The sequence below is a fragment of the Scleropages formosus genome, chromosome 24, assembly GCF_900964775.1.
Source record: "Scleropages formosus chromosome 24, fSclFor1.1, whole genome shotgun sequence".
Lineage (NCBI taxonomy): Eukaryota > Metazoa > Chordata > Actinopteri > Osteoglossiformes > Osteoglossidae > Scleropages > Scleropages formosus.
In genome coordinates, this window is record NC_041829.1 from 735,896 (window position 1) to 761,291 (window position 25,396).

Sequence of the window (25,396 nt, forward strand, 5' to 3'; positions counted from 1 at the left end):
GTCCAAATTAATCACAGCGGAGTGTGGAATGCCGACCTACGCTCCAACGTGGACAGGGAAATGTGCCTGGCTCCACTTTCCCTATGGCTGGAGCCCGAGCTACACTGCAACAGCCACACATGGCTGTGGTAGACCTGCATGGACTCCCGGAGGAGCACCAGCTGGACTGGCTCCCCAGGCTTCAATGGCTGGGCGGGAGGAAGTTTGCAGACAGGCCTCAGTGTGGGCACAGGAAACTCCGCATTATCGTCTGCATCTTGCTGCTTGAGCTCTGTGAAAGATTCACCTTCTTCGGCATCGTCTGCAACATGATCCTCTTCTGCACGGTCAAGTTGGGCTACGACAACTACCAGGCTGCCATGGTCAACTTGGCCTTTGTGGGGGCGAGTACTCTCACGCCTGTCCTGCTAGGCTGGTTCGCTGACATGTGTCTGGGGAGGACCAAGGTGCTGTACCTCTGCTCTCTTCTCCACTTCCTTGGTAAGGTTTTCCTATCAGTCTCTGCATGTGTTTGTTGACACTCGTGCATCTCCTGGCATCACTTTGAGTCCATACACAGAAAAAATGCGCTCAGAATGATGCTCTTTTTACTGGTTGACAGGCACGAATCCTGTTAGGCTATGCTAGCTTTTCAGTTTTTCCAAATGTTATCCTCTATTCTGTGCAATATCTGTCTTCTAATAGCAGCCTAATGAAAATCCATGATTGGTATGACTTAGGGTTAGGGTTATAATCTCCATGTTTTCCCTGTTTCTATTTTATACCACTCTTTTGAAATTGTAAATTATTTTAAGCAGTTGAACTTACTGTAAAATAAACGGCACTTTGTGGGCTACTTTTGCTGTTATAGTTTCAACTGTTGCAACATTTATGTAAAAGGTCGAAGGTCAATATAACGACATACTACAGAGGTCCTGTAGCAAGCCTCATCAGCAAATTTGGATAGCCAGCTTATTTACCTTGAATGTTTGCAACTGATGACTCTGTGCTTTTTCTTCCTCACTGTTAATCCTGATTTCTGGAAAGATTTGCAGAGATAACATTGAAGGAAAATCATTCCTGAGAGAAAAATACTGCAATGAAGGCAATATGATGGTGGACATAATTGAACACAATATCTCGGGCAGTGCAAATGCTTTAACTGTCCTTTAAGTATTTAATACAATGATGACTGAAATGCGCTGTGAATATAATGTATGGTAAAAATATACATTGATAAGACCATGAACTTGCCACAGCATAATTTATAAAAGGTTGATGAATGTGAAAAGCAATTCAGATTTACTCAGATGGAGTTCTAAGTGAGGGGGGACGCAGGTGGCGCAGTGGGTTGGACTGGGTCCTGCTCTCTGGTGGGTCTGGGGTTCGAGTCCCGCTTGGGGTGCCTTGCGGCGGACTGGCGTCCCGTCCTGGGTGTGTCCCCTCCCCCTCCGGCCTTCCGCCCTGTGTTAGCGGGTAGGCTCCGGTTCCCCGCGACCCCATATGGGACAAGCGGTTCAGAAAATGTGTGTGTGTGTGAGTTCTAAGTGATTAATCTTCAAGCTCCATGCATTTTATACCATATACTCAGGCAACTTAAACTGTTAAAATGTCAGTTTTCATTTTTGATAACAAAATGTCAGCTTTTATTTTTGATTGTTTGGTGACCGAGGGGGTGCGGTGGCGCAGTGGGTTGGACCGCAGTCCTACTCTCCGGTGGGTCTGGAGTTCGAGTCCCGCTTGGGGTGCCTTGTGATGGACTGGCGTCCCGTCCTGGGTGTGTCCCCTTCCCCCTCCGGCCTTACGCCCTGTGTTGCCGGGTTGGCTCCGGTTCCCCGTGACCCCGTAAGGGACAAGCGGTTCTGAAAATGTGTGTGTGTGTGTGTGTTTGGTGACCATGCAACATTGTTTAACCTTAAAAGATAATAAGAATGACTTGAGCTACTAAATTCTTCTTCTTCCTCCTCTTATTATTATTATTATTATTACTATTATTATTATTATTATTTATCAGATGTTTTTCTCCAAAGCAACATACATCTCTGAGAAGAATAACAAAGTTTATTACACCAACAGAAGGAGAGATTTGGTTGCAGACAAGTGATTTTCAAGAAGAGTCAATGATTTTTTTTCACAGCTTAAATTTTTGTAAGTTTAACACCGTTAAATGTTATATTAAAACTTTTTTCTGTCTACAGTATGTCAGTTGGCCACATGTGTTAACCCGAGAGCCTGCTCTTTCAGAAACTGACATCTGTACTGTTTTCCCAAACAGCTTTAATTCTTCTGATTTGAGCATTTTATAAAAAAAATCACTGCTGCAATGATGAGTAACATGTGTGGGTCTTGTACATCCCTTAATATATGAATATAAATCTCCCGTCAGGAAGATAATTACCAAGATAATTTCCACTATAATGGGGCCTGTCACTCAGGGATGCTGATGTAATTAAGAAGTTCTCAGTGAGTTTCTTTACAAAGATTTTGCTGTGTTTCATATCATATTTTTGCTCTTTGAAAGAGAGCTGAGACAGTCTGGTTTGAAATATAGCTTATAAATATATCATAAATATGGTATTGACAAGGTGTCCCCATCAGTCTATAAAATCTGGCATGACATGTTGGCGACTGACAGCCATAAGCTGGTATATTTCAGCTTTGCCCAGATGTTTATTGGGCCAGGAGGACATGCTTTAAGCAAGGAATAAAATTGGACCACATAGCATAAAATGCAGAGACAAAACACGAGAATGAGCCCATGCCCCAGTGGCAATAAGACAATTTGCTTTGATCATTGAGTTTATGAAGGATCTTGACTCGCCTTAGTTTTCAAAAAGCGAATCAAATTAGTCTAGAGATGCCGCTACTCCATGAAATGCCAAAGGTAAAGCACTCCAGTGAATTTCAAGGAATGAAAGGAAACTACAAAAACAATCACTGTAGAAATGTTATAGTACTTAGCATAACTAACGCCAAAGTTTCCTTTTAGGAATAGATGTTTTTTGTGCTTTAAAAAACGAATGGGAACGAATTGGGAAACCTGTAATGCTTAATGTCATTCAACAAAGGCGACTGAAGGATTGCTTAAGTCAAACTTTGAAATGTGCGTGTGAGACAATGACAGAATTAGAGCACGCTTTTCCGCGCCTTCCCTCCGCTGGGAGCCCGCCGAGCCCAACTTGCGAAGTTTACTTTCCCCGTCATATGAAATAACGCTCATTTGCATCTGCTGGATGAATGCGACCACATGGAATATAACAAGATTTGACAATAAAGGGTAAGAGGTGCCAGTCTATGTAGAGCACACCACTTAGCACTCAGCAGACATCCTCATTCAGGGTGACAAAGCGTACAGTTTCTCGCCGTACGTCTTGGTGTTCGTTCTGTAACCCATATTACACAGGTGGCTTTTTCAACTGCTATATTACTGGTAAGGACAGCATGTGGTGTCAAAGTATGAAGACACCAGGAGAGATGGACTGTATGACATATACAGAGTCATTACTGGTACATTATAGAGTTGTCATCTGTTCTGTTGCACAGGATCAACTGTGTGGTTGAACACGGTCTCTTTGGGGGCGTAGATTCCTATTCCACTTCTGGCACCAACTGTCAGACCAGAGTGTCTCAGTGAGGGTAGTTTTGCTAGATGAGAGAGCATTAGGCCCAGTGATTTCATGAACGGTAACATCGTGAACACAGAAGCGCAGTGTCACTGGAAGACTTTAATGTTCTTGTGAGGAGTGCTAGCTACTGTATTTGCAGTATTTACATGTCCAAACATAAACATAACATTAAACACAGGACTGAACACAACGTACAGGGGCTCTACAACAATTTAACTACTTGCCTACAACACCTCACTTTTCTCTCTCGTCTTGAGCAGTACTCAGGGGCCTCCTAGCCCGTTTAGAACACGCCGTATCTGAAACTTACAAGATTACGTATCATGGCCAGGTATGAGCACACAACATCTAGTGTACTACTGGAAGGAAAGTGAGGAAGGCAGCAAATCAGTAGACCACACTTGAACATAAATTTGACAACGTGTTCATGGGCAATGCTGACCCAAAGAGGCCCCAGAATTTCTGGTTTCTGTAGCGGAAGGACCTTACAGGTTTCTGAAGGCCCAAGAATAAACCCAAAAAGGTTTTTTGCTTTTGTCGATATTTTCATTGTTGAGTTTTCAAGAAAAATCTGTGGGTTATGGTTTCGGTGAAACAATTTCTTGTAGCAGATCACAAAAAAATGGACACTCTTAATGCCCCCTGTTGATTAGACGTGTTGGAGCAGAACCAACACAGCATGGTGCAGCATGGAAGTGAGAGATGTAGAGCAGGAGCCATCATTTCTGATTCACATTGCCAGCCAAGGGTTGCGCAGTTGCTTCTGTGATGATGCATCAGAGAGCAGCTTTCATGATTCTGAGGGCTACTTTAACTTCCAGTTGATGTTCGAAGTGTTACACTACTTGATATTCCATGATTGCTTCATGCCAGTTGTTTTATTGTATTTATTTTTAACTTCCTGTGACAGGGGTCAACTGTTCTACTCTTTTGGTTTCATGGTTTTGCTGCTTATGTTATTGTGGCGTGCAGCGCCGTGGGTTTGGATGGGGTGAAGAAGGACGCGGAGACAGCGTTCATAACGAACGGTTTATTTGAACACCAGCACAAAAGGAATAATGCTCTCGGTCCGAGGACCCCTTTCCTCCAGGACCTGCACTTACAGTCAGTCTGCTTTAGCGCCTCTCAACTCTCCCAACACAGTGGCAGACACAGTCAATTCACCATTTCCCCCCGAAGTGGCCCCAGCGGTTACACACCATTTAACATTATTTCCCATAATGCAACTATCTACATTTAAACAGTAACGCGGGTCGTTACATTATTACTGTTTCACCTTCTCAGATTCACAGTGACATGCCTGGTTATAAGGTCCTACACAGCTGACAGGTTACAGGTTTATTCCACGTAAGGGAGTGTGTGGAGGAAGTACATTTGGAAGACAGTATAAAGCAGGTAAATGCACAGCGGATCACACGGTATACCTGTTCTGATGTGTACAAATATTTTCCAACCTCTTGCCATGTTCCTGTCCACATCGAATCCAGCAGCAGCAGCAGCAAGTCGCAAAGCGTATCGTTGAACCAGTCACACAGTCAGTGTATGGTGCACCGGCAGCTTTGCCAGTGCCTACTTCTGATGCAAGACATGATGTGATGCGAAAATTCGGTGAAACATTTCACATGCCGAGGAGCTTATTGGAGCACTGACCTCCATACAGCGATCTTACTGCCAGGAAGATCAGTGGACAGGATTTGGCCACCGGGGTATTGATTGATTAATCAAAGCTAATGTTCTTTTGATCGGCGGGGACGCCCTGTTAACCAGCAAAGCCTGAGTAAAGAGTAATGTTTTATTTACTCCTTTGGGCTCCTCAGTGGCTCCATCAGCACACATCAAAGCGTCTGTGACAATCTGTCACGTCCCTCATTGATAAAGGATTTTATTATATTCCCCCCACATGTATTTACCAGTTCGAATTTGTTTAATCGGTTTCAGTTAAAACTTTCTTTCTTCATTAGTTTTTTTCCTTTTCTTTCTTTCTTTTTTTTTTGCCAAGTGTCATGATTTCTTCATGACTTTCTGTGTCCCTTGTCTTGTGGCTTGTCCTCATTTCGAGAGTGCCATTTTGTGCTTTCCAGTGGATTTTAAATAATGTATCTAAGTGAACTTTACACTACTGCTCTCTGTCTTCGGCTCACAGCTGCTCCGAACGCGCTCTGATTTTTACATGTTATCAAACATTAATTTGTGATTAGTCTTCGCAATACTCTCTGCGACTTTTTTCAGCCTTATTTGTCTTTATTGTGCCCTGATTGGATCACATCAAAAGAAAGAGATGTTTGGCATTTTTGTATCAAAGTAAGAATAACACGTTCTCTCTATTATTTATATGTCTGTCTGTGTCTGCCAGTATGTTCCTCTATTAACAGTTTGAATTCATCAAGTGTTGAATATTTCAGAAAATCTTACATGTCGGCGATTGTTTCTTTTTAAAACGCTATGTTAAGATCTTGAAATTGTAAGCTTTTTTTTGCAATATTTTTATTTACTATTTGATTCCGGAATCTATTGTTTGTCTACCACATGTTTTCTTTGCAGTGAATAATAAGTTAGGACCAGCAGATTTGTTTCAGGGCAGCGGGTGGCGTAGTGGTTAGTGCTACTGTCTCACACTCAGAAGACCTGGGTTTAAATCCCACCGCCTGCTGTTGTGCCTGTGCCAATAAACTAACACGGTAAAATTACCCAGCTGTTTAAATGGGTAAATAATTAAGTAGCTTAATTCACAAAAAAAAATGGAAAGTTTCAGCTGAAAAACTTGTTTTCTGTATGACAGCATGTGCCTAGAATAAGTCACAGTTTTCATATTGTGCAGTATACATTATACATGTGTGTATGTTGGGAAACATCGAGCACAGTTCTGCCTAGGTTGAAGGGTAACAGTCGCTCACACCACGTGTTTGAGTCTGAAGGCCTAAAGCCATGAGTTTCCTACCCGCTAGAAAGGGCTTCTCTGTGTCACCACAAAGAGCAGCTGAAGTGTGAGACTATGACTGACCCCTATGAGCTGCCTGTCTGCATAGGGCCATTTGACATCATAGAGAGCGGTGACTTCTTTGTGGTGATCCTATGACCTCTATTTACACACCAGCAGAGCCATTAGTGGATGGAGTGTATGTGGCAACCCCTATCTACTCTGGAGCTGGAGTACACTTGTGGGTTTGCTGAGAGCTCACCCTAAGCGCCATTCTGACAAGCCTTGGCTCCTGTCTGCAGGCACCTCTCTGCTGCCCGTGGTGGCATTTCCCTTCGAGGACTTCTACATGGATACACACCACATTGCACACACGCTGGCATGGCGGCAGCAGCACATCCTCTTCTACACTGGACTAGCGGCAGCTGCCCTGGGTGCCGGGGGCATCCGCGCCATCCTCTGCCCCATGGGGGCCTACAGCCTGCAGGGCTATGACCACCAACGGCTCCGGTCTTTCTTCAACTGGTGAGCAACACGGCTGGGTGTGCCTGTAGGGCACACACACATACATGCACACACTTATTCAGAAATGGCCCTGGAGTGTGGAGGGGCCAAAGTGTGTTTATTCAACAATGCCCTGGACCAGTAGATGTGCATCCTGCGGGGGCACTGAAGTCCAGTGATATAACCAAGAGGATAACTCTGTTGATGGAATGAGACAGGAATGGTGACTATGATGACTGCTTTAGATTACACAAGAAAAATAAGAAGTGGAAATTTTGAGATTCTCAGACAGTCCTTTGTCTTTATTGCCAGGAGCATTACAGTCTTATGCTCTTAATGTTGTTTTGCGTGGGGATGTTTGTTTTCTGGCCTCGTTTTTTTAATTGCCTGAATAGCCTCTTTGCAAGACCTTTAGTTCTTCCCGTTCTTCCTTTGGCTTTGTTGTGGTTCTCACAGGTTTTATTGGCTGGTGAACCTGAACTCCATTGTGGTGTTTTTGGGAATTGCCTACATCCAGCAGTCTGTGGCCAAAAACCTGGGATTCCTCATCCCATTCACCTCTGTTCTGCTGGGCCTCATTGCCATCCACATGGTGCGCAACAACCTCACCTTCCTCCCTAAGAAAGGTAACTGCTGCACGCTTCTGTCATCCAACCAGTCGGACCAGTTTCGATTGGGGACCAGGCAAATCACAGTGACTGTGCATTTTACCACGTGAATTGCAAACTGCTGTTCCTCACTGTGGTTCTCATTCTGTTTCCCAAGGTACAGTCAGCATAGTGAATTCAGGTTTGCTTGAATTCAATGTTAATGGCTGGATCCATGTAGGCTCAACCGAGTGGTCCTTATACCCTTGTGTAATGTTTATTTGATAGGAGTTCTCAGTATAACTGATGAAATTCTTAGCATAACTCTTTTATCTGCGTTCTTCTCTTTTTCCAGAGTAAAGAAATATTCAGAGTTCGGTGAAAGAGATGGTAGGAAATATGTGGAATTACTGGATTGCTGTGAAATAAGTGTTTGTCCTTCCTACATGGAATCACTTCTGAGATCCAGTTTTACGATATGTGATTATGTAATTTAGCTGTTGCCAGTCATTGCGCCAGTAAACGTTCAATAAGCGTGGTCGTTTTGCACCATGGACTTTTGGCGTGCCAGGGGGGTGTGCTAGCCGACTATCAGGGCAACTTACAGATGCCATTGGGTCCAGCAACTCATGTTGGTAGATGTTTTGGCACCAGCCCGTGGAGAACAGTATCACAGTAACATCTGTACTGCTGGTCTTCCCCAGGCAACTCCCTGCTCACCACTCTTGGAGTGTTCCTCAACTCCCTGAAGATGTGTTGCCTGCGGCATCGGCACCTGAGTGGCGATGTGGCCAGCTGGCTGGACCGTGCCAAAGAAAACAATGGGGGACGCTACAGTGAGGCATGTGTGGAGAACGTCAAGGTCCTGATGCGGCTTTTCCCGCTCTTCGGCCTGCAGCTGCTGTACCGTGTCTGCGTCACCCAGGCAAGCAACACAACCCAGCAGAATAGCTTCTGTCCTAAATCAACACACTGGCAGCAGTGATGAAACACAAGAGTGAAAAATATTAATTTGTCACTGTCTCTGATGACCAAGATACATACCATACACATTACTTTCGGTGATCTCACCACACTTGTATTCATTACCTTACACGTTTCTTCATCTTGGTAGTTATTCCTGGTTAACAACATATTTTGACAGCCACTTTGTAAGCTCTCTTCCATAAGACATGTACTATGATACTTTCGCTGAGATTTGTCAAACATCCTGGTAGTACAACCCCGCTCAAGGTAGAGATGAATCAGGGAGAAAGAGAGTTTTACTCCGAGCTGAGGGTAGTCTAGCACTAATCAGGTCCCCCACCAACATGCTCAGCTAGTATATTAGAGAAGCCTTCTCTCAAACATTTAATAAGCATATTCAGATCAGTCACAGTGTACACCATACTGTGGGGGGTCCAGAAGGCACTACAGGGTTTAGTAATTATTTCAAGTTTTTTAATGTGCAGCTGGGTAGAAACGGTTTTGTTTTTCAATTAGTAAAACCAGTATGCATCTCAATGTCAAAATTTCCTCAGAGTTCTCTTTCATATTGGGTGTTATTAGTATAATAATAATCTAAAAAGAAGCCATTAATTTTAACAAGTTGTACAAATTTAGGTATAAAGCTAAACACTCTACTCATACCATGACATAGAGAGGTGAGTTCTCACTCAGAACTGCTGAATCTCTGTCCACATTTAAAAAGGGTCCGAAAAGTCACCTCTTCCAGACTCACAGCACCCATCATCTCATCAAGATCATGCCCGGATAAACCTTAACACAGCTACTCCTGTAATGTAACATAAATGTTTATATGTATCACCAAAAAAAAAAACAATTACTAGGAAAGTGATCAGGAATCGTCGATATTCTGATAAAGTTTAACGCAGCTACTCGTGAAATGAACATCGCTTCATATGGTGGAAAGTAACAAACTAACTACACTTAAGAATCACACATCTGCCCCAAGTGTCTCTTTCTACTAATGTGATGAACACATTGTATTTTCTATGAGATGTTCGTCGCTTTGGAGAAAAGTATCTGTTATATGAAGAAATGTAAATGACATCAAGACCCATGGTTATATACTTAAAGGGGAAGTACAAAATATGTCACCTTCAAAAACCACATACTTTTTTATGCCATAATTGTAATTGCACTCCTTAGATCCTTAATTGATGTATAGAAACTTTCATCCTATACAGCTTACAAAATTTACACATAATGGTACTATCCATTATTCCTGTTACTCTGTAGTTATTCATGTGTCAGTATGTGTTACATGTGTAACTGCCCTTCTGTAATTAAACCCTATATACACTATATAAATATCTGTATCTATGTATGTTTATATTTACATATATGTTGCGTGAAGAACTGTTTAATGCATGCAACCCATCTCTATCTATCTATCTATCTATCTATCTATCTATCTATCGAAGCAATGCATATTATTGTGGATATTATTAACGGAAGAATTCAGGGTTTCAGTTGCATAAGGGAGTACAACAGGTTCCTTCATGGGATTCGCCACCTCTCCATTCGGCCCCCGAGCTCAGGCCTTTAACCTCTGTGCTGCCAGCCGAAATCTCCTATGTCACTAAGCAGTTCCAGCACCTTTGCCTGTTCCTCTGTGACAGATTCCCTCAGGTTATTACATCCAGACCATGAATTCCAACCTCAACGTGAATGGGTTCCTCCTGCCCATGGCAGCTTTGAATGTGGTGGCGATCCTGCCCGTGCTCGTGATGGTCCCCCTGCTGGAGTGCATGAGCTCCTGCTTCCTGTCGTGGGACAGGACACCACCATCTGCCACCACTCTCGTAGGTGAGGTTGGTCCTCAAGGGTCTGTGCTGCTGGGGTGTGCAACCGGGTGGGCCCAGGGCATGCCGTGCAGGATATTTTGAATATTCTGAAGTATTCTTTTTCAAAAAACAAATTGTAATGGAAATATAATTAAATGTAAATGAAATTCAGTTTGTGCATCTGACAGCTGGCTGAATGGAGACAAAGGAGTAAATTGTGAGTCCTCTCTCCCTCTTTTCCTCTTTTTCTTTTGTATTTTCAAGAAAATTGTGAAAATGGATTCATAAAGCAATTATAACTGACATCAGCAGTGCTCAGGAATCATAAGAAGTCAGATACAGTCTGTTTAAACTATAAAAAGCATTGTGTGGGCAAGCGTAATTCACATCATGGGGGTAATCATGAGGTTGCTGGTTTGAACCCCGGAGCATAAGACTAGTTTTGAAGGCAGCAGGTAATGTAACACATATATATGCCAGGTGCATTAGAAGGAACCGTATGAAGCCTGGGGGGGTGCAGTAGCACAGCGGGTTTGGCTGGGTCCTGCAGTGTGGCGGGTCTGGGATTCGAGTCCCGCTTGGGGTGCTTTGAGATGGACTGGCGTCCTGTCTTGGGTGTCCAGCCTTGCTCCCCACTCAGGACAAACAGTTTCAGACAATGTGTGTGTATGAACCCTTGTCCCAACTATTAAGAGATTAATGGCATAATCACGATGATCTGTTGTTATTGTTTTTTATTTAGTGGATGCCTTTGTCAAAGGAAACTCACATGGCTATAGAGCCTGAGCAGCAATATGACATCACACTTTTCGCCATCATGAACACCTTCCTGTTTCCTTCCCCATACGTTGAAGATGGAAAAAAAAGTGGGTCGCTCTGCCCCGGAGATTATTAATTGCATACTCTGTTCATTATATGACCCCGAGGGGTCACTGGGCCTTTCGGGAGTTGTTTCTCTCTCTCTCTCTCTCTCTCTCCCTCTCTCTCTCTCTCACTCTCTCACTCTCCGTCTCATTGACAGGCGTGCCGTACCTCAGTGTGTGTTCCACAGTCTCTTTGATAGTTCTCATTTCCAGGCGAAGCGGGTTTGTGCGGGGCCCTGTGTAATAGCAGCACCACAAGCACATGCGCCAAGGTGCTGTGAGAGTGATGAAAGGCTGCTATTATTGAAACTGTTTACTTACTGCCCGTCAGGGTCAGGCAAAGCAGAGAGCCTCAAGTGCCACAGACGTTTGTGCTGTTTGCGCTGTTGAAACTCGCGATAATATGTAACGACTCTAATTATTACCCTACATGAATGCAGGTGACAGGATGCTCATAGTGCTCTTGTTTTGTGCTGTTTAGAGAGGCCTCGAAAATGAAGAGGGTGGCATTCCAGGAAGACGCCTGCCCCAGGCATACAATTTGTGTTTTCGTTCATTTTTCTACTGGAAGTTTTTCTTTTTTCTTTTTTAATCCCAGCCAATGACTGTACCCAGGGAAATAACCTTGTTATACAAGGTTTCCTTAGGAGCGCAGTGTGCTGAAGGTTCTGCTGATTTGATCCCAAAGCATGTGAGCTCAGAAATATACTGTTATTCCTGCTCTTCCACACAAAGTGGACCCTGTTGTAGAGTAGTTGAACACCTGCTTTCGGATGTGTGTATGTCCATGTGTGGGGCACGCAAACGCTGGAAGGCTGCAACCACGTATAACTCCTGGGAGACTTAAAGAGAGTGACACGGGTCGCTGTCCTTGTCCCAAGGCTGCCCTCCCCGTGCTCTGTTTTGGTGGTGGAGATGGAGAAGGAGGTGGTGATCATATGGGCTACTATGTGTTTCCCCGGCAGTGGCTGGACATGCGTGTGCAGCTCTGTCTGCGCTGCTTGCGGGTCTCTCCGAACTCCGGAGGAAGGGCTACCCCCCGGTGGAGCAGGCCTTCTCGGGCAACGTGCTGCACGTCTCCTCCATGGCCTGTTTCCAGCTGACACCTCAGTACATCCTGCTGGGTGTGGCAGAAGCGCTCGTCACCCCCACCTGTAAGAACGCACATCCCGCAGGACGTCCTGGCCCTCCGCCTGACCTCTCCCTTAAGTGCGAATCCACTCCTGTTCACCAGACTCTCTCAAACACAAACATTTTGCACGATGCCTTCATTCCTCATGGCTTTGGTCTTCGTGTGCTGTGACACGATTTTTATTGTTTTTGTTTACTTCTCTTCTGTTGCTCGCTGTTCCGTATTCACGATCTTCGCAGTGATCCGAATTACAGTTATGCAATTTTAACGACGCATAATGTATGTTCAAGCATTACGTATTGGCAGAGAGTGTCAATTGAGAAGTCTAGCACCGTACCATCTTGTTCACAATACGTTCGTCTTATCTATTTTTCATATATTCCTATCAAAGGATTGTATTAATGGTTATAATTATGATTCTATATTTAATCTGCCTGTCATAGCGGATGTGGCTTGTCTAATGACTTTAGAAGTCAATGACTCTTAGAAGTCAAACTCTGCATGCGTTTCTGAGAACTTAGAAATACCATCTTGCAAGAGTCGGTGAAAATGGAAAAAGTTTAACTTGTGAAGATTTTTTTTAAATCTGTCTGCAAATTCTTCTGTCCTCTCTCGAATGAGTATTTTGTCTTCACTTATACTGTTCGATCGTATTTAATTAAATGGTTATTATTGTCTTAATTTACAAATAAAATCAAAGAAATACTTGGGTTAGGAGTTCACAGGACTGATATCAACCTTACATTTCCATGATAGCGTACATAAATTAAGTGAACTGAGAGGAATAAAGAATTAATTTAGAACATGTTTTTCATATACCATTATTCCAGAAAACACAAACACAAAGACATCTTCCAGAAGCCGTGTTCCACCTCTGCTCTGCAGAAGCCATCTGCCCTAAGCTCTTTGGCCTGGGGTGGGAGGGTGATGTACAAGCAGACCAGTTCACCTCCTCCACAGCCCTGGGGGGAGACACAGATAGCGAAAGCCCTGATGCCCTGGAGACTGCTCTCTGACCCCAAGCCCCCTCCCCATTTTTCCTCTCCTGTATCCCCACCCCCCTGGCAGGCTCGCTCATCTCGTTCCGCCTGGCCCCCGGCAACGTGCGAGGCATCTCCCTACACTTCCTGGCACTCTCCTACGGGGGCGGATGCTTCCTGGGGGCACTCATTATCCAGCTACTCTACCTGCTCTCTGGGGGTAGGCCCAGCTCCAGCTCTTCGCCTCTCCTTCCTACCCGCCCCTTGCCCCCCCCCACCCTTCCTCTGCAGGATGCCCCGGGACACCTATGCCTCGTTCAAAGGCTGTTCCATGGGCCTTTCATGGTGCGGGGGTCATCCAAAATGGATGAGGGCAGTGGGCATTGGCCACGGGAAAGAACACCGGCGTCGTTTCATGCACAATGCACGCACAGTACAGCAAAGCCAATGGGAGTGGCTTGCACAGCCTGGCAGGGCATTGTGGGAAGGGAGTGCTGCTGCAAAGTGTGACATACTGTGGTTCCCAGGTTACAGCCCATGTACCTTCAGATGTTCAGTAAAAAGGTCAGGGAGCCGCTAGTTTTAAGAAGTTGAACAGTACTGGTGGGGTAGCATAGTTACTGTGGTTTAAAGCCACAAAATGTAGGATATGCATGTGTACGTGTAGAACAAGACCCCTTAGAGAACCGGCGACTTGTTCAGAGTTTTATTGCTCTGTTAATTCCAGCCTTTCATCACACCCCATGTAATATGAGTCTTTTGATTTGTGGTTGTAGGCAACATCTACCCGAGCAACTTGAGTGACGGCAACCTGGAGAGGTTCTTCTTCCTGCTGGCCGTGCTGATGGCCATGAACACGCTGGTGTTCTGGAGGATCTCCCACAGGTACACCTCTCTCAGCATGCAGGAAACCAAGCCTCTCCTCCAGCCGCTCAAACACATCATTGCTTTAATCATTGGTAAAATGAGAGTCAATACAGGATACATGCAGTGCATGTACATGTGCGCCCATCAAACTGTACATCAACGGGTTTCTGACGTCTGCCTCTGTATGTAGTGCCTCTCGCTGTGGCCAGTTTTTCATTTGGAAAGGTTACGCAGCTCAATTTGCATATTGATGAGTATTTATTCATGGGTCTGCAAGGGGCATAATACTGCTTCCATTGAAATGGCCTTAAAACAGCTGGAGTGAACTGCCTCGAGAGATCCTGATGTTCTCAACTTGGTTGTTTTTACATCATTTTCACATTCAGTCTTTGTGAACGATTATGTTCGTGAGTGTTTAGAACAAATTTTACCGAGTTGTATTTTTGTTACAGTAAATTACACTCCAAAACATTGTATTATGAGTTCACAGAAGAGGAAGGGTTAAATGAGCCTTGTATTGCAGCTCGGGATGTAGTGGTTACAGCTGCTGCCTTTGGACTCAAAGGTTGTAGGTTCAAATCTCACCTCCAGATGTGTTACTGTTGCGCAAGTTACTTACACTAAATTGCTCCAGTAAAATGACCCACCTATATGAATGGGTAAATAATTGTAAGTAGGTTAGCACAGTATGTCACTTTGAAGAAAACCGTCAGCGAAATGAGTAAATGTAAATAATCACTGAGAAACACAAACCGGATCCACTTTTTTAGTGCTGTGCTTTGTTAAAACCAGTTCCAAACTGATTGCAGTTTATATTCTTTCAGCTGCAAATTATATAATTGTGACATTTTATCAATGACAAATTTTGGCTGAAACTTTTCTGTGTCTGAAAATGGGGACAGCAGGTGGCAAAGGGGTTAGAGCCACTCCCTTTGGACTCGAAGGACCCAGGTTTAAATTCTGCCTCACGGTGCAGCACCCCTGGGTAAGGTACTTACCCTGACCTGCTCCAGTAAAAATTGTTCGGCTGAATAAGTGGGTAAATGGTTGCAAGTTGCTTTGGAGAAAAGCATCAGCTAAATGATTAAATGTCATTTTGCATCGTTGCTGTAGTTGACCTTGCTCTCAGGGACAGCATTGCTATGGATCCTGGGCCACGCCGTGGCTGACTTATGACTGCCCATAGGTACAAAGACCAGAACGAGAAGCTGGGTGAGGGTGCGAGGAGCAGCCCCTTGGATGATAAGCTCCTCCAGCACAAGAAGTGGCTGCGCTTCTATGACACCATGGAATGCTCCTACACCTTAGCATCCATGGAGACAGCCTTGTGACCCCATAGCCCTAGTAACTTTGATGTCATACACTGAATGACCCATTAGTCCATTAATATGGCTCTTAATATTTATTATGTAAAATTAAGTCTATGCATCATAGTACATATTCACAATTCCCATGTGTCTAAATATCTGTAAAATACCCAATGTAAATATTTAATTCTGTAAATAGCTTATATAGCTTATTACTGTATAAAATAAATAGAAATGCACTGAAACAGTTTTTGTCTTATTTTACCACTATACAGTTGAAACAGAATGGGAAAAAAATGCACTACAATTTGTCACAAATTCTAACACATTGGATTTACAGCTGTAAGACCTTAAAAGGTTTACACTGTCCATAAAGCATTTCAGATTTTAGAATGAACACACAACTGACGGCACCAAGAAAAGGAGAAAAAAAAAATTCTCTTTCATTGCTGATATTACATGAGATGTACAAGACAAGACAACACACTGAGATATTTACTTGTCATCCTACCTGAATCAATAAGAATTTCCCTCAAACCTGGCATTCTCTGTGAGGTAGTTTGCAGACATAATGCTTTTTGGCAATTTGTAGTGGTTTTTTTTGCTACCATTTGAAGGGTGTATCAGATCCCAGTTTAAAATCAAAAGTAAACAACAACCAGTTGTTATAAAAATATATTGTATGCTGAGTTTCTTCACATTATTTGGCCATATATACAGATATATATATATATATATATATAGAGAGAGAGAGAGAGAGAGAGAGACAGAAACAAAGTTCTGCTTGAAAGTATGTAAACCCTAAATATATTTGTATAAAATATTAAAATAAAATATATGATTATAATTTACACACCTCATTCAGCTAACCTACTTGGTTTTACCAATTCAATTTTGGCTTCACTTATTTTTACACCTGCACTACCTCCCTGTTTCTGCCACACACACACACACATACACACACACACACACACACACGATTTCCTCTAAAGCAATGTACAGAATTGGTCATTACACACCCGCTACGTCACAAGAAAAACTGATGCTCTTTAAATGACATAAGGGGTTCACATACTTCCAAGCAGCACTGTGTACATACTACGTATGTATGTGTGTGTGTATATAAACTTATTTACACCAGGGAATGTACAGCACAATAATTTGTTTTTGCCAATAACACAAAATTGTGTTTTTTTTTTTTTTTTAAAAACACACACACACACACACACACACACACACACACCAGGCCGGAATGCTCATCACTCTCATGGGAATATTTGTCGCTATAGAGATTATATGAAGTACAATAATGAAATAATACTGCGACACACAGATCCTAATCAAACATGAGCTGGGTGTATTCAAAGCCCGGGCCAGAAGTTTATGTGGTTTGAGTGTATTTCAAATATTTGCTCCGAGGACAAATTCAAAGAAATTAAAGGTCACCCGTGTTTATAATTAATTGCCTTGAGGAGTTGTGTGGGTTCCTTCAGAAGTGGCGCTGATGAGGGAGACAGGTGAGGCAGACAGGTGAGGCATCCAGTTTTGATCTCTCAAACATGAATTCCATGTGTTGTGTGTCGCTAGGGAGTGCCGTGCCAAGGTCAGTTCTCAAAGACAAGTGCTTTCATGTGGACCACAGGGCCTCGCATCCCGCATCCAGCACCAGAAGAACCAGACCGACCCTGTCCATGTCCCTGGGTGGAACCCATCACTGCCCGTTTCCAGTGGAGTGGAAAAAATAAGCTGCTCCTAATTGCCTCGTTAATATCATTTTGGCCAGAAAGCCATTTATCTTCTCTCTTCTACCTTTTTCCAACCTTAAACAGACAGCATAGCTGTCTGCAGATGCTAGGAATGGGACCCCTTCAGCTGCTCAATAATTTAGATCCCTTATGTTACAACTTGTCTTTAAAAAAAAAAAAAACACACCTTTCGCCATTTTTACACAAAACAACTTGCTCACTTGCGCAAAGGTACTATGGGCCTTCTGCTTTTCCAGAGCAAGCATGAGTGCCAAGGCTCCCCGAGCATGACATTATCCTGTCACCACTCAGTGATGATCTCTAAATTTGTGTAATTTTTCACCACCATCTTCTCCCACTCTAGACCGGCACAGCCGATCAAACGCGCTTTGTCAAGTCGACGCAAGGCACTGTCTGTTCGCTGTACAAGACAAATCAATGTGCCCGGGTCTGATAAGCAGAAGCGCATCAATAACAGCGGGCATGCTTACATTACAGTTGACCGGCATGGATACATTTGCAGTCATCCATCTCTCGCATTAACATTTACTTTATCATGCCTCGTTTCGCATTACAACACGCAGAGCGCTGCGGAGGGGATCCGCTGATATATTTATGAAGGCTGGCGGGAGATCTATCAAAGTTTGTTAAAGCTGGAACGAATACCTGTAAGGATGATCCATTTCCACGGCACCATATGTAAACACGGCACATTATTTTACTGTATTTATAACTAAAGCAATCATTTACACTTAGGGGTGTTAGACTCGGGTGTTTTGTGGTGGTCAATTCAGGATCTTTGGAGCCAGACAATGACGATACCTGAAAACTTGGGTTTAAAAGCTTGACTGTCCTTCCCAGAGGTTACGCTTCATCATACAAGGCTATCCCAGATGTCAGTGTTCCACTGTAAATTGTAGAAGTGTCTCATACTCTGATCACAGTATTCTGCTCATTTACTTCCTAAAGTTTTTGACATTTTTGCATAAGTTAATTCCTGGACATTTTAAGGTGCCTGCGTACAACTGACATTTTTTTTTTAGTGCTTCTCCTCTGCTAATAGGTCTAAATAACATTTTCACATTTTCAGAACCGCTTGTCCCATACGGGGTCGCAGGGAACCGGAGCCTACCCGGCAACACAGGGCGTAAGGCCGGAGAGGGAGGGGACACACCCAGGACGGGAGCCAGTCCATCGCAAGGCACCCCAAGCAGGACTCGAACCCCAGACCCACCGGAGAGCAGGACTGTGGTCCAACCCACTGCGCCACCGCACCCCGTGGGGTCTAAATAACATGCACAGCAATAATAAATGCATAATGATAAATGTAGGAACAATACAAGAATATATTGCCTAGTTGTGGGGGTGCGGTGGCGCAGTGGGTTGGACCGCAGTCCTACTCTCCGGTGGGTCTGGGGTTCGAGTCCCGCTTGGGGTGCCTTGTGACGGACTGGCGTCCCGTTCTGGGTGTGTCCCCTCCCCCTCCGGCCTTACGCCCTGTGTTGCCGGGTAGGCTCCGGTTCCCCGTGACCCCGTAAGGGACGAGCGGTTCTGAAAATGTGTGTGTGTGTGTGTGTGTGTATATTGCCTAGTTATTTAGATTTATTTAAAAAAAAGAAAAAACTTGATACCATAGCCCTGAAGAAAAAACACACAACATAATTTGCCTTTTTTTTTTTTTTTTTTAAATTTGGCCAACACTCTTCTCCAAAGCAACTTACAATGTTGTTGCTTGTAATTACTTACTCATCTATAGAGCTGGGTAATTTCGGTGGAACATTTTAGGTTAAGCAGCTTGCTCAAGGGGACTACAGGTGTGATTCAAACTAGCAACCTTCAAGACCAAAGGCAGCAGCTCTAACCACTACACTACCAGCTTCCCCCTAAACATAAACCATAACTTTTAACTTGCACTGTGCCTGTCAAGTGCGACTAAGCTTCGATGCAATGTCATATATATATAACATATGGAAGTAACATTACATCATAAATGAATTAACCTGTAACGTCTACGAAAACCTCCTAAAACATAGCATATGCACAAAATTTCTCTATGCCATATGGTCGGTGACAGAAGGATTAGGAACAACATGCAGGGGAAATGGACGCTTCCTAATTTACTCAACTGTACACCAGAACCTTAAGTTATGAATCTACAACATTACGAAATAAAATCACATAATGTATAGTCAATGCGTTTAGCACTGCCAATATTTCACCAGTCATTTGTTCTGCATCATGAACAGTGCGTTCCGTGCAGTGCGCCCCGAAATGTATCATTTGTCACCCTTGGGTCGCCTCCCGTGGCGGCTGGTGGAAGAGTGATACGCTCTTGGAAAATGCTGGCGACAAGAACAGAAGAAAACCAATCCATCTGGACGAGTACATTTGTCAGGTAAGAGGCCAACACTCCGGCCTTTTGACAAATGCAGCCCTAGTTTCTGCATACATGATGACTCCCGGCTTTACCCGACGCCCTGAATATAAGCCCAGCCAACACCTGTAGCAGCCCAAGACCACGGGTGTGTACAGGTAGAGGTTTTGGTGGAATTTTGCTTTATGGTCATGTAGCGCCACCCTCCATTTCGCCCAATTATGAGGGTGGTGCCCTGGGTTCTACTCCAATAGAAAACCCAAACTCAGGTATTTCAACAACAAATTTAATAAATTCTCCAAACCCCCAAATATTCAAAGTTACTAACCCCAAATTGGAAATCCCCTCAAAACGAATGCAAACATAAAACAACCAAACAGAAAACACACGTACACTCAATATCTTACAACAAGCACGAATAACCTTGGTGCTACACACTTTTAAATACTCCGGAGTATTTAACACACGTAAAAACCCCTCGTTGCAGGCCTGGACGCAGCTCGTGTGCGTTGAGACCCAAATTATGGGTCGCTTCACTCTTGCGAGCAAAAGAGGAGGAAAAAAAACCGCAGTTTACCTTCCCCGTCCACTCGCGTTCGGGGCGGATGAAAACTCCAGCAATGCCCGAGGAACTTCGCGCGTTACCAGTAGCACGAAGCGCTATCGGGTTCTCCTCAGTCCCCCTCCGTCACACCAGCGTAGCGGTTCGACGAGACCGGGCTGAGCCTGAAACTTGCCGGTTTAACTGGACGTCTCGTCGGACCACGACGAGGACACCGCAGAAACTAAACTCGCCAACACAATCCAACTGCGGAGAAGCGATATTTTCTCTCTGGTTACTCGTCCGGCAACCAGAAAAATATCGCCTCCTGACACTCTGGAGCACTCTTTCGAACACCTCCGTCTCACGCTCTCCTCTCTCTCGACCCTTCTAGAAAAGTCTCGAAACTTTTCCCATTCGTTCCATCCCCCCTGTTCTCTCATTGGTTCGGCAACAAACTGAACCCCCCAATCAACTCACAGTGCGTGCAAAACTAGCACAACGTGTAGGTTGCACCTGTCCCAACAAATGGTGGTAGGGCTTCAACCAAACTAGGACTCCAATTAATGAAGCTTTATTTAAACCTTCAAAATTAAACACGCAACCTAGTAGCGCTACAGGGCTACAGTCAGTTTCTCACTTGTCTGGCAGTCTGGAAGAGCTCACAGCATCCATGAAGCCCTGAGATTAAGCACCAACACTGCAGGAGTGTCACGGAGTGCCAGTTCCATCACATGCACTACCAAGGTTTGAAACTACGCACTGTACCTTATTCGGCGTAGGATTGCTGCAGTGTTTTTTCTGAGCACACCTTGCAAGACATTCTCTTGTTCTCTCACAGCCTTTTCCACATTTTCTGAACACTAAATCACTTTCAGAGCTCTCAATAACTATAGTTATGAGCTCAGTTAGGGTTTCCAGGACTTGACCCTATTTTAGGGCTGATGCAGAACTTAAAATGGTTTCAAATATCTTATTTCAGAAAGGGTTCAAAAGCTTCAGTCTTAAGGAATTTAGGCTATGTGCACCAGCCTGTGTGAATCTTTACTTCAGTTGGCTTCATCAATGCTCTTTTTTCTTTCAGAAACAGGGTTGGAGTAATTGAAAAGCTACACAGGACTGGCCAAATGACCGGCTGCAAAGATTCACCATGAGGTATCAACGTGACGGTGAACACAGAGATGGACACTCACAAGGCCAGTGGAGCAAGGAGTTCTGAACCCACAGCCCATGACCCCTTGAAGGTTCCAGAAGCAAAGATGAATGTTGGCGAATGTCATATCTATTGTACATGGTTCCTCAGATACATATCAATTTTCCATTACATTGAGAGCTTTCAACAGAATGGGGTGGCATCAACCTTACACTTTCTCTGCATGCTGAAAAAGAACTCGGGTCATCTTAGGTCATGCTGAAATTCCACCTCAGAATAGTAAAAACAGTCAGAAAAGACAAGCATATAAATTCAGGAGGCACCAGCTTTCGTGCCCAAATTCTAAACGAGAATTAAGATGTAAAGGCAGAAAACCAGATAACGCAAGATGGAAAGGAAAACACCTATTGGGGAAAATATATAATCATTTAGGAATCCTGATAGCTTAATGAATAAGAAGAGAAGAGAGGGGGGAAGGAAAAAAAAAAAAAAAAAAGCTTCATTCAGCTCTTTAAACTTCATTTACAGGACTTATCCCTCATATTTCTGTAGTATGTTTCTAATTTCTACTTTATTTGTATTGCCTTATTGATATTATCCACTATCAGTGTGTATTACGGACATTCAGAAAAGCATTTCACTGCATGTCATACTAAGTATGGTAGTATATGTGACAAAACAAACTTACATGAGAGATTTTGAAAACATAACTTGTGTCTGCAAGTGTATGTATTACTGAGGAACGTGGGTGGTGTGAGCCAAACTAACTTGCAGTTTGAGCACTTCCAGCATCTGTTGTTTAAGGTGATGTCACTGACAGAGGACGTTGTCTTTGGAAGGCCAGTGGAAGTTCCTTGTGTACATCACTTGTGAGAAACTGCTTCCCGTTGGTCATTGTGATGGGGAAGAAAAAGGATCTCTGAGGAAAGGACCAACTTCTGCTCTCTTCTCTCCTGCTCTCTGTTATCAGCTGGGCCTCGTGTGTCCGATGATCCCGATACCAGTTTATCTACATGTCACCAGGGGAGGGTCCAATTTATCAAGAGATGTAAAAGGGAAGCTGCAGACAGCAAGGGGGAGGGTTCGAGCAGACTATCACTCTGACACTCTAAACTCCAGGAGGACACATTTCATGCAGAACTTAATGGAATGACACAGTCACCACCACAAAGGGTAGCCTTTTGCTGTAGACTGGACATTTATCTGATACCTTTAATGCTGCCTGGGCAGCTGGTAGCACAGTGGTTAGAGCTGCCACTTTGCGCTCAAAGGACCCAGGTTAAATTCCCTTCTGCTGTGGTACCTATGATCAAGGAACTTATCCTGAGCTGCTCCAGTTAAAAATAATATTACAACAACTGTACATAAGGGAGTAAATTATTTCAAGTACAGCAACTGGCTTTGGAGAGGAGTGTCAGCTAATTAAGTCGTTTAAGCATCGAAAAGCACTGTAAACCTTAAGTTAATGAAGTCATTTTATCATTAGGTGCTTCTTGGTGTATGAAAATATATTAAATATATTATTGCTCCAGAAGAAACATGCAATCCAGTTACGATATTTCATGGCTTTCTGAAGTTTAACACGCCACGATCAAGAGAGAAGGAAAGGTAGATTTGTACCTAACAAAAACTTTCAGTCACAATTGTTCCAGACAAGTAGCCCCCCCACTTGACCACACCTGACTTTCTTAGCCAGCAAAGTGACTTCAAACAGTCAAATACATACATATACACACACACACACACACATTTTCAGAACTGCTTGTCCCATACAAGGTCGCGGGGAACCGGAGCCTACCCGGCAACACAGGGCGCAAGGCCAGAGGGGGAGTGGACATACCCAGGACAGGACGCCAGACCATCGCAAGGCACCCCAAGCGGGACTCAAACTCCAGATCCACTAGAGAGCAGGATCCGGTCCAACCCACTGCGCCACTGCACCCTGACAGTCAAATACAATATATTCTACATTTGTATAAAGGTTTGACATAAGAACACAATATAGACATACATAAGTTTCTTATATACTTTATCCTACCAAAAGTCATCGACACGTGCACTAATGAATAAAATGAGTTCCAAAACAAAACAAAAAAAAAAATAAAAAAAAACCTTGCATGTTCACTCGCCTTTGGCATTAATGGCTGTTTCAGTGTCTTCTGGAAAGTATTTTACTTACTTCTGGTACAGCTGGTGTCGTACTACGGTACTCCTCGAAATAATCAAGATGTACTACAAAAGTGCACTGTGGGTCTACGTTTGAAAAACCATCAGGTTCAGACTGGACACTACAATATTTTTCCTGTTATTCTGCAACAGGCACAGACCTCCTCTACAAAAAAACATGATCACCAATACAGCAGTCTGATATAACCACCATTCCTGCCCTAAGCGTTTCTCAGATCCCATCTTCTTTCCACATTTCGAAATTAAATCCTCCTAAATTAATCCATTAATACTACCCAAGCAGCATTACTGTAAATCAGTATGAGCTGTATTTTTTTTTTTTTTTTTTAAACACTCTGCATGGACTTATGCATCTACATTCACATTAAATTTCACTATAAATGTACAGCAAGATATACTTTGACCCAAATTGCTGACATGAATAGATTAGGTATTGCTGCACTTCCACCGATGAAGAACAATTATCTCAGTGGGACACCTGAGGAAATCTCTGGACTCAGTAAGTTTTTGTTATATATTCTTTTAAAAGATGTGTGCAAACATATAGGATGAGACACTTGGTCAAACATATAGCAGAGAGCAATGTGGAAGCACAAGGAAGTGGAGAGGAAGGGCAGAAACTTCCTCTGAGCTCCGATAGGAGCCGAGTTGAGCTGGGCAGGTGGGCACTCTTTCGTCCCAAAGCAAGCAGAGGGGCATTAAGTCTTTGCCCCTCGTCAACCCATGGCAAGGCAGGAGGGCAAGGTTCAAAGATTAAATTCTGCCTACATCAAGGAAGGGGTGGATAGCTCAGACCTGACGTTTGTGCAGGAGCTCCAAAAAAAAAAAAAAAAACCGGCTCCCTTTTTGTATGTCTTAACTCTGCACGGTTCCTGGGAGAGTTTCTACACGGCCTCTTTCATAGGACAGTGAGGAAAGAGAAGGAAAAAGGCAGTAGACGAGGTTGAACAAAGCCTTTCCAGCAAGGTCCTCTTCAGTCCAGGTTCTATTGACAAGGCCAAGGGGTAAAGTCAAGTAGACTTTAACTGGGTCCTTACTCCTATCTGGCATCATTGTAACAAAGGTTCAGCACATTCAATCTGCAGAAGTGGCAGAATTGAGGCTTTTACTGAAGTTTTGCAGTTCAACTGTGCCAATATCGTATTATACTGGAAAAGTTCAAAGCAAGTCTGTCTGTAAATATATTTAATAGAACTAAAAAGAAATACCAAATTTTCAATTTTTGCCTTATACATTGAACTTTAAAAAAGGTTACATTTTCAAAATCTGCTCTCACTCAGCAGTTTAAAATTCACTTTAGACCAGTTTAACTGAGAAATTGCACTTTGTACATTGAACACGCAGTTGAGTTCCTGCTGTACAGGTCCCCAGTGACAAAGGATTATCCTCCAGGGGTGATATTTATTAGTGTAGCACCAGGCATCTCTTTGCTCGGGCTCAACAGGAAGAATCCCACCTACCTCCTGTGCACATCCAAAACAGCAATCCCCTCCTGCTCTATTTGCATCTCCCACCCTGTTAAGTCCCAAAACACCCCGAGTATAGTTATTAGAGTCCATAATTAATCCGTTCTATTTTCCCCCATGACTTTGAAAGTCAAGGGTAAGGCATTCAATATCTTAATTAAAGAAGCGAAGAACAGAAGTTGTTACATAGGGTTGCAAAATTAAACAAAAACATGAGTTGTTGCATGAAATCAGTTAAATTAATTTAGCCTGTAATTAATCTACCATTCACATTTTAGCTACTAAGTTCCCTTAATGCAGAATATATGGAGTACAGACCTGCTACACTCAATGTCATTATCACATAATATTCACTGTATTGACATTGAAAATTATTATA

General features: G+C 43.5%; 1 protein-coding gene across 1 annotated transcript; it reads left to right on the plus strand.

The window, feature by feature from the left end:
• The first annotated feature begins 119 nt into the window (after positions 1-119).
• slc15a5 (solute carrier family 15 member 5) lies at positions 120-15,575 on the plus strand. Its single transcript, XM_018755691.1, has 9 exons — positions 120-480; positions 6,825-7,047; positions 7,483-7,652; positions 8,318-8,538; positions 10,238-10,424; positions 12,231-12,419; positions 13,466-13,597; positions 14,154-14,262; positions 15,431-15,575. The coding sequence occupies exons 1-9, from the start codon at positions 120-122 to the stop codon at positions 15,573-15,575; spliced, it is 1,737 nt and encodes a 578-aa protein (XP_018611207.1).
• The last annotated feature ends 9,821 nt before the right edge of the window (positions 15,576-25,396 follow it).